We start from the raw sequence: 11,032 nt of genomic DNA on the forward strand, positions 1-11,032 counted from the left end.
TATATATATATATATATATATATATATATATATATATATGTATATATAAGGATAAGATCATTATTTTAAATCTAGTGTCAGCATGGGAAGGCAAAAAAAAAACCTTCTAGGTTATAATAATTATTAAAACTATAAATAAGGGTGTCTAAGAGACACCACCATGCTTGAGATAGCAGTCAAAACGCAGAAACCCTGGGTCTGGAATTATCTAATTTTTACTAGTTTGTCTTTTGTCTTTTCACCTTGTGCTGTATTGAATACTTTGTACTTTTAGAGTCAGGTTTTGACTGCTATTTCAAGCATGGTGGTATCTCTTAGATACTCTTGGTTATAAGTTTAATATATAAATATATGTATGCATGCATGTATGTATGTATGTATGTATGCATGCATTTGTGAGTCTTTGTTTGCATTTGTTTCCCATCACCACTTGACAACTGATATTGGTTTGTTTACATCCCCATAACTTAGCAATTCAGTGAAAAAAAAAAAGAGACTTACAAAATAAGTTTCAGGCTTTAAAAAAAAATAAGTACTGAGGTCGATTTGTTCAACTAAAATTTTTCAAGGTATTGCCCCAGTATGGCCACAGTTTAATGACTGAAACAAGTAAATGATAAAAAATGTATGCATGCATAACAATGTGAGCATACACCTGGAAATGTATGCAGGCAATCAGACACCTGTACAGATGCTTACGTTTGTTGCATGTGCACTGTGTTGTGTGTTGTGTTTGTGTTGTGTTTGTGTTATGTGTTGTGTTTGGTGTGTTTGTGTTGCATTGTGTTGTGTTCAAACCTTGAGCATGGGGTACAGCAGACATCAAACAATGCAATGGTAGTAATAAATTTGTATATTTGTGCCCAAGTGAAGTCTATGTATGTATGTATGTATGTGTGTATGCAAAAATACAAATTCTATATATAGATACAAGCTATATACATACGTATACATATGCACATTCACACATATGCATGCATGTATATTTTACACACACACACACACACACACACACACGTACAATATGTGTGTGTGTATGCATATATACATAAAAAGTACAATGACTATGAATTTAAGGTTTTCAAAATACTGAAAAACAGCTTAAGAGAACTTCAGATTTTTCTATGGCCATTGTGTTTATGGACTGGGTATATAATAATAATAATAATAATACTGTTTTAGTCTGCCTGGCTGGCAACACTTTAAACTTTTACTTCATGGTTGAATGGTTATCAGAAGGTTGAATATAATCAGCCTACAATATGTAAAAAGCATTTGCCATGCTATTATGTATTACACACACGTGTGTGCGTGTGTGTGTTATGATACAAGGAGATGGAATGAACAGGCTTTAATGCATATCACAACAAGTGTTTCTGTGCATTAACATCAGCTGTTAATTGCGGAGTGTTTCACATATATAATCTTTTCTACTCTAGGCACAAGGCCCGAAATTTTTGGGGAGGGGATGGGGGCAGTTGATTAGATCGACACCAGTATGCAACTGGTACTTAATTTATCGATCACAAAAGGATGAAAAGCAAAGTCAACCTTGGCAGAATATGAACTCAGAACATAAAGACAGACATCCGGCTTGCTAACAATTCTGCCAGCTCGCTGCCTTGTGTCACATACATATTATTACATAAATACAAATCCAGCAATAGCCGTGTACTTACACATCATCAGCTGAGGAAGTTTTGAAGAGTTCCGTATGAATTCTGTGCACACGAATGGATTTCTACATTTATATCCAATAAAAGGAGCTGCTGTATGATGACATATGGTAGCCGATAACCACAGAAGAGCTTTTAAATGCACGTTATAAGACTAATTACCCAGATGATATTAAATATATGTGCTATAGGACATCATTTTCCATTAGTGTTACTCTTATACATGCCTTGTCCTAATGTTATCTCATCACCATAAGACATTCATTTGTTTGTATGTATTTATATTTGCAACAGAATCCGCATGAGAAATCATCTGAGTTCAACAAGACCAATTTATTCTCAGTTGCCATGGTGATGCAATAAAACGTTTTGAAAGAAATTTAAAGTGCCCATGTGATAACTGTAAACCTACTTTTGGGCCACCCTGTCTATGCTGATGAGGATGTATTTTAAATGCTTAAAACATATTATTACATGTATTCTTTATACTGTTACCATTTCAGGAGGCCATGAGGTTAGCTTTGAAACACAGTGACCGCTTACTGCAGGGAAAATGCCTTATCACATTTGCCAAGATACACAATAGCAACAACGATATTGATGTGAGTAACATCTTTCTTTGTCATAATTTAGATCACTTTAACCCTCTTGTTACCATATTTCTTTTGAAAAATACACTACCTTTATTTTGTGTTAATTTTGGAAATAACGAAAAATCTAGTAAAGTAATTTTGTCATTATCTAGCTGGTGTTAGGAACATAAATTAACATGGAATTTTGATGGAAGGATTTTGTTTAAATTATTTTAAAACCTAAAATTGATATTATAGAATGAGGTGGTGGTGCTGGTGCTGGTGCTGGGGACTCACTCAGGCTGGTTGGTATCAAAAGGGTTAAAGACTCATATATAATTAATCATAATTATTACTGTACTTGGGGAAAACCTGCCTGCCACAACAGAATTGGGATCCTAAGACCATGGCACCATGTAAAAAGCATTGGTGTAGGTGATGATGCCACGTAAAAAGCACCCAGTACACTCTGTGGAGTGGTTGACATTAAGAAGGGCATCCAGCCATAGAAGCCAAACCAAAACAGGCCATGGGACCTGGTGTGGCCCCTGGCTTTGCCAGTTCCTGTCAAGTCATCCAACCCATACCAGCGTGGAAAATGGATGGATGATGATAATGATCTTAAATTTGATTTAATTATTAACCAACAGAGCTAAATATAGTTGATTTATGTTTACCGTCGGCTGACACCACATAAAAACTACCCATGCTGGCACCATGGACAAAGTACCTGTGCTGGCACCACATAAAAGGCACCCATATTGGTACCTGTACAAGATACCAGTGCTGGCCCCATGTACAAGGGCCCCTCCCCGTGTTGGTTCTGTGTGTAAGTTACTTGCACTGGCATCACATGGAAGGCACCCAGTACACTTTGTAAAGTGTTAGGAAGGGCATCCACCCTTAGAAACTATGCCAAAACAGGCAATTGGAGAATGTTGCAGCTTTGCAGCCTTGCCATCTCGTGTTAAATGATGATGATGATGATGATGACAGAGATGCTGGCTGGGTGAATCCCCTCTCAGCTCAAAGCTAAAATAAGAGGTTCAAGAGTGCACGTATTAGGCTTGGTGGCAGGAAGTGACGAGAAAAAGAATGACCCTCCCTTGTCTCTCTCACACGCACACACACACACACACACACACACACACACACACACACACACACACACACACACACACACACACACACACACAGAATCAAAAAGACAGTGGGATGAGTTGTACAAAGTAGAAATAAGGAGATATTTTTCTAGAGAGACAAAATGCAACGGTGCTGGTGCCACATAAAAAAACATTTGGTACACTTTGTAAAGTGGTTGACATTAGGAAGAGCATCCAGCTGTAGAGAGCAAGCCCAAACTGGAGCATGGTATAGCTCTCTACCTTGCCAGTTCCTGCCAAACTGTCCAACCCATGCCAGCTGGGGAAACAGATATCAGACGATGATGATGGTGTTGATGATGGTGATAATGTTGATGATGATGTTGATGATGATGAATCTAGTGAAATGTTTAAGAATAATTTCATTGCTTTGTTTTAATTTTAAGGTAAAATTTATTTTTCTTTTGAAAATTGGTATTCATTTCACCATTTTTGGATATAAGCACCAAGAAATTTAAGATTTAGATTACACTTATTGTGTGAATGTTATACTTTCCGATATTACTCTTTGTGGAAAAAGTATACTTGCCAACTTGTCATACGACTGGCAAAATCCTTGTATTCTTTAGAAATTCTTCTGGCCCTTTCAAGAATTCCCTTTAACTTTAATTCACAGACACCAATAGTACCAACTTGTTTGGAACTATTTCTCATTCCAAATATCTGTTTTGTAATATTTGTACAAGCACAGTTTTCCAGAATTTAAACTTTTTTTGTTTCAAGAACATTTCTGTCTGATTATCCTTCACTTGTAGATTTTGGAAAATAAAATGATTTAATCTCTAGAATTTGTGAGGATTAGTGGCAGTCTATGACAAGAAAGAATCAATATTGTAAAACTGAAAGATCCGTTAGCTTGCCAGAAAGAAAACTAGCATCTTAAGATTTCATCTGTCTGAAACCTCACATATTGCAAACCAATGGAAGTCATTCTATGTGCTAGAAATAATAGCCAAATGTCTCTCGAATAATACCTTGTCACGAGTAGTATTGCTTGCTGCTGGTGAATGCAAATGTATTTCTAGGGCTGCATGTGCATGTAATAAGCAACACTTGTGGACATTATCAGAAAATTTATTCACTGCACAAAGTGTTTGCTGTGTTGGTCCTTCATCAAAAACTGTGACAGTTACACATCAGGAGAGACATACTACTAGGATCTATGACAGTTTAACTGATATAGTAATCTATGGCTGGCTCATCACAACTGGGAAATAATCACGCTGTATTCATGGTGGCAAAATCTGTGTCTTCTCTCTGCTATTGGCTGCTGGTGGATGAGAATGGAGACATCAAATGGTTGTCTCAACATTCTGGGATGACCACTAAAGGCCACCTTTATATGGGGCTCAATGAGGAAGTCTTAGAAAATCAAATCACACAACAGCTTGATGCTGATTGGTCGATTAATCGGCTGATCCCATGAAACTTCTGTGGCTTGGTTGTGATACCTACTTGGCTACCTAGTGATTCGGTTTCAAATCCACTACAACTTAAATAAAGGAACGACACATTAGATAATGTAGTCTTAGAGTCATAGACTTAATTCATTGACCATTATGAATTATTGTTCTGTTTTTATTTTTGTTTAGCGTTCAGTACCTAGATTTGAATGTGCTTTATCTATTCTGTCTGAAATTGGATTTCGGTCAGGAGAAGCAGAAGCATTTCAAGGATTGGCAGACACAGCAGCATCTCAAAGAAATTTCCGTTCAGTGAGTTTTTATTTATTTATTTATATATCTATTTTAACAGCATCTTTTTTTTGCTTTTTTTTTTATAAAATTTTTTTTGCACCAAATTCTTCAATATTGCCAAATATTATGGAAGCCAACAAATAAAAAAAAAATGCCAACGAAAAAGCCAGAAAATCCTAAAAGTATTATTTATGAATGATTAACAGTTATTGGTACCAGTTTCGTTGTGTGATTAAGAAGTGTGCTTCTCAACCACATGGTTCTGGGTTCAATCCCACCGCATGGCACATTGGGCAAGTGTCTTTCACTGTAGCCTCAAGCCAACTAAAGCCTCGAGTGGATTTGGTCAATGGAAACTGAAAGAAGTCCAACACACACATTTTTTACCTGTTTCAGTCATTAGATTGTGGCCATGCTGGTGCACCACCTTGAATTTTTCAGTCAAATGAATCTCCCTCAGTACTTTTTTTGAAGCCTGGTACTTACAGAAAGTAATCTTTACCTGTGGCAGATGTGCAGGTACATTAAACACCTGGAATGTACAAATCTCACATGCCAGGGAGAACCCTTAAAAGTAGGAGGCAGTTTCTGTCACTTGGGTGACCAAGTTAGTAGTGGAGGTGCTAGAATAAGAATAGGCTGGGCAAAGTTCAGAGAGCGACAACACCTGTTAGTAACAAAGGGCCTCTCCTTCAGAGTGAAAGGTAGATTGTATGATGCCTGTGTACGAACAGCTATGCTGCATGGCAGTGAGACATGGGCTGTGATTACTAAGGATATGTGAAGACTTGCAAGAAATGAAGCCAGTCTGTTTCATTGGGTGGGTAATGTCAGGGTGGATATAGGAGGGTGTGTGTCTCAGTGATCTGAGGGAAAAGCTGAGAACATGTAGCCTCAGATGTTGTGTGCAAGAGAGAAGACTGCACTGGTACAGTCATGTGACGTGTATGAATGAGGACAGTTGCATCAAGAGGTGCTGATCTCTAATTATAGAGGGAACATGTGGAAGGGGTAGACATGGGACAATGTGGTGAGAAAGGATCTACCAACGTTGGGGTTCACAGAGGAGATGACGGGGGCTGAGACTCCTGGCAGTTTGCTGTGCTTGAAAAGACAGGCTAAGCTGAGTAAAAGCGTGGCTGCCCTTGCATACAGGCTTGTCCCTTGCGATCCTCTCCAGCTGGGCATCCCTAATCTTGTGGGGTGGTGCCATGTACAAAGCACTTGTGCTGGTGCTGTATAAAAGCACCCAGTAGACTCTGTAAAGTGGTTGGTGTTAGGAAGGGCATCCAGCCACAGAAACCATGCCAAGAAAGACAATCGGAGGCTGAACAGCCCTTCAGCCGGTTAGCTCCTGTCAAACAGTCCAACCCATGCAAGCATTGGAAAATGGACGTTAAATGATGGTGATGATAGATAGATAAATTTTGGCCAGTATTGGCCCCGGCGACATCTAGCATACTAGCATCACCTGGAAAAGACCTGATGTTTCATATTAACCATAGTCCATTCAAGAAAAGAGTTATCATCCACAGAGGTATATCCAGGTGTTGGTGGTTTATCAGGAATTTGTTGAAAATATTCATCCAGGATTTGTTTGAATGTTGTGAGATCTTTGTCTTCTCTTATGTGTCTTGGTTTGATGTTTAAAGAGAGAAAGGCAAGCTAAGGTGAAATAGTTCTGTCTTAGTATTGCGATGTGATGTGAGCTCAATTTTTGTAGAGGACAGATAGGTGTGTGTGTGTGTGTGCGTGTGTATTACAAGCTCCTTGCCTCGACATTGTATGATAGCTGTAAAAGAGTGTCACTGTCATACAGGTGGTGTTCTTCATTTCCAATCTTCCATAAAAACATGTCTGGTCACAAAGAAATATTACCATGTTTGGAAACCAGTGAGGGTTAGCACCAGGAAAGGCATGCAACCGTAGAAAATTTGCCGTGGACAGGAAACAATGTTTTAATGTTTTACACCAATGAAATCTTGTCTTTTTCACTTTATTGCTAAATGTTGGTGCATTTGTCATTTGAATCTAGCTTTGACATTTCTTTTTTTTTTTTTTCTCTTTTTGTTATCTCCAGGCAATTGATTTCAACCTGAAGGCCTTAAATACCAGTCGAGCGATTGGAAGCAAAGTAACGAATTTAATCATTTTTGTGTCCCACCATCACACATGCACAAACACACATACACACACACACACACTACACATTACATGCATGCACATACACACACACACACTACATGCACACACACACACATACACTACGCACATGCACACTACACACATTGTCATTGTGTCCTTCCTAACTTCCCTGATATTTCATTGTTTAATACAAAATGTTGCTTTCTTTTAACCCTTTAACATTTAAACTGACCATTTCTTTCCCAAATATTCTATTCGTATTATGTTCAAACTGATCCAGCCTCTTCCACCTACACTACAATGACATCATTTAAATCTCAAAGCCATGGGATAATATAGGATTAATTCCAAACAATGTGAATAAATAAAGATTATATAAAAACAGTAATCTGAAAAACTAAAGAGTTAGACATTTCAGAGTATTTCCAGACTCAACCTGCTTTTTTACTGTCTTGCAACCATTCCATATAATGGTTGCTGGCACTAAGAATTTTGTCTTTTACAAAATAGTGTTTTTTTTTTAATAATTTGGATCAATCTTCTTTCTTTGCATACTTCATTAACTTTCTGACTTTCTTATAAAAACGTTTGAAAACTGGCACAGACGTAGCTGTGTGGTTAGAAGCTTGCTTCCTAACCACATCGTTCTGGGTTCAGTCCCGTTGTATGGCACCTTGGGAAAGTGTCTTCTACTATAGCTCCGGGCTGATCAAAGCCATGTGAGTGGATCTGGCAGACAGAAACTGAAAGAAGCCCATTTCAAATAATATATCTTTTGTATCTGGTTATCAAACAGTGGTGGTGGTGGGGGCATCCCAGTAACTTTGCAGTTCAGCATGAAAAAAGAAACTGATAAAATGAGTTCCAGGCTTTAAAAAACCTAAACCAGAAGTAGTGGAGTTGACTAAACTCTTGTCAAGGCAGTGCCCCAGCATGGCCACGGTCTAATGAGACTGAAACAAGCAAAAGAAAAAAGACAATAATATTCACTGGAAGAATAATCCTTATTTAGATCCATGGCAACCCTTGATGATGGATTAAATCTTTGGTCTAAGGCATTTTGTCCGATGCTCAAGGAAGCAACACAATCAGAGTATGGGAGATGCCTGCACTTGGTTCAGTTTTGGTGACAAATTTTGGGCAGTCAACTCATTGGTTGATAAATGCTATCAACTCAGCTGAAAATGGCACTTTTCAAGAAAATAGACCTGTTGACTGAAATTCTTGGATTTGTGATTCATCTAGCATATATGATTTTAAATGCTAGAACTAACTTCTCTCTTTGATGGAAAAAGTAAAGGAAACAAAAGAGGGGGTTTAACATTTTAAAATTTTCTTAAAGTTTCACATATCTATACATCTATAAATAAAGTTGCTAACAAGGGAGTCTCTATGTGATCGCTCTACAAGCTAGAAATAATAGTCAAATCTCTCTCAAATCATATCCTACTCTTTCTATAAAAAGAGGGAGGCTACATTATTATAACCTGAAAAAACAGGAAGCCACGACCAGGATTTCTTTGATTAAAGATCTACCTGATAAGGCTTGGCCCATTTCCAAACAACCACCTCTCTAAACTGGAATTTGGTACTTTTTCTTTTCTTTTCTTTTTTTATGTATCATTTATATACCGATTAATTAATTTATTCTATTTATTTTTATTTCCCCCCAGTTGATAATGTTGAAGTGTCATGAAAATTTAAAGGGCTTATATGGCTGGCTAAATGAAAAAGACAAATCTGCTTTCCATGATCGATATGCCCAACAGCTGATTCTAGAAATGGACTTAAGGTGTGATGTATGTGGGGAGACAATTGGTAATGTCCGAGCCCGTCTTGATCATCTTTCATGTGGCCATATTATACACAACAGGTGAACAATCTACTTTCTCTGTCTCATTTATTCACATCCCACCTTCCTCATCTGTTAATTTGTATTCAGGTATTTTTGCATGTTTGGTGCCATGTAAAAAGCACCTGTGCTGGTGCCACATGAAATGCACATGTTAGTACCAAAAAAAAAAAACACCCAGTACACTCTGTGAAATGTTTGCCATTGGGAAGAGTATCCAGCTGTAGAAAGAGACAAATGGAGATTTTGGTACGGCTCTCTTGGCCTCGACAGCTGCTCTTCTTACACTTTCTTCAAACTCTCTGCATCTTGCCTGATGAGAAGAACCCTTTTGTAATTAGTAATTAGTATTTGGCCTATATAGAACGATTACTATAATCTAATAAAACTGTTAAATATACCTTTGTGTGTGTTTGTATATAACTATATGTATGTATATAACTATATGCATGTATATTTTTGTATATAACTATATGCATGTATATATGTGTGTACCTATGTGATCACATGATCAACCAAGCTATTTGATGTTTTATATGTGAGTGTGCATGCGTGTGTATATATATATATACGTGTATCTGCATGTATATATAGATATGTGTGTGTATATATATGTAATATAAGTACATATTTTCTCTCTTTTTTCTTTATTTCTTTAGATGTGCTAGTCATTTAAGTCGTTCTACCCTTGGAAGATCCAACCGAAAGCGGCCATGTCCATCTTGTCGGCGCAAATCTTTCCTCGACCCAATGTGTTATGCGTAACACTAACATTAACAATAATTTAATGCTATACAAAATTAACGATGATGACAACAATATTAATAATAATAATAATTATTACTACAATAAAACTGTTATAGTAAAACCAAAACGAATTATTTCTTTAATTATTAAAAATGACAAAAAGAAGAAAAAAGAAAAAATGAGATTATTTTCAAGTTAAAAAAAAACAATAACAAATCCCCCAAAAAAAATATTAACAAAAAACAATAAAATTCTGGTTATTCACCAAAATTCTGAACCATTTTTCCAAAATGCACAAAGAAAGAAATCTATATTACATCTAATCAATTGGAAGGGTTTATTTAAAATTGAACTACCAAAATGCCTTTTATTTATTAAATCTTCACTCACTGCCTTTGATCCTTATATTTAAAAAAAAAAAAATATTAAATAAATATTACAAAAAAAATTGATCCATTTGAAATTTCCAGCAAAAATTTGTCTGTGTATTCATGTTTGATATTTGTTTTGTTGTGATGACTTTAAGCCAGGGATTCTCGACTAGGGTCCATAGAGCCCTTACAGGTTGAACTACAATACAAACAAAATATTTTACCAATTTTTTAATACAATTCCTGGCAATGTCTTATAAATGTACAATAAGGAGAAGACCTGTTGAGTCAAGTGAAATCATAGTCCTGGCCAATGCCAGTGCCACCTGACTGGTGGCACGTAATAAGCACAATTAGGGTATGGGTCGATGCCAGTGCTGCCTGACTGGCCCCCGTGCTGATGACCTGTTTATTCTTTTTACTTCCACACCTGACTGAGCTCAAAACAATAGCATAGTCAATTCAGAGTCTGTTTGGTTTATTGAAGTGTGTGTTTCTGTATAAACATTTAATGTACAACAGCATAGGGCTTCTGTGCTACAAGCATGCAAATGCATTTGTATGTATGTAAGTACGACTTTAAAATCCACAAGTGGAGCATATATACATGCAGATATCATCATCATCATTGTTTAACGTCCGTTTTCCATGCTGGTATGGGTTGGACGGTTTGACTGAGGACAGGCAAGCCAGAAGGCTGCACCAGGCTCCAATCTGATCTGGCAAAATTTCTACAGCTGGATGCCTTTCCTAACGCCAACCACTCCAAGAGTGTAGTGGGTGCTTTTACATGCCACCGGCACAAGGGC

At 37.1% G+C, this 11,032-nt stretch overlaps 1 protein-coding gene across 1 annotated transcript in view; it reads left to right on the forward strand.

Annotated features, from left to right (window-relative positions):
• Window positions 1-9,979, forward strand: part of LOC106881946 (43 kDa receptor-associated protein of the synapse) — a 74,826-nt gene extending 64,847 nt beyond the window's left edge. Inside the window, exons 2-6 of the mRNA XM_014932477.2 lie at window positions 2,180-2,278; window positions 5,004-5,126; window positions 7,189-7,242; window positions 8,927-9,126; window positions 9,765-9,979. Coding sequence (XP_014787963.1) covers window positions 2,180-2,278; window positions 5,004-5,126; window positions 7,189-7,242; window positions 8,927-9,126; window positions 9,765-9,870 — 582 coding nt within the window. The 3' untranslated portion in view covers window positions 9,871-9,979. The remainder of the gene's footprint in view (window positions 1-2,179; window positions 2,279-5,003; window positions 5,127-7,188; window positions 7,243-8,926; window positions 9,127-9,764) is intronic.
• The last annotated feature ends 1,053 nt before the right edge of the window (window positions 9,980-11,032 follow it).

Source organism: Octopus bimaculoides, chromosome 2, assembly GCF_001194135.2.
Source record: "Octopus bimaculoides isolate UCB-OBI-ISO-001 chromosome 2, ASM119413v2, whole genome shotgun sequence".
NCBI classification, from domain to species: Eukaryota; Metazoa; Mollusca; class Cephalopoda; order Octopoda; family Octopodidae; genus Octopus; species Octopus bimaculoides.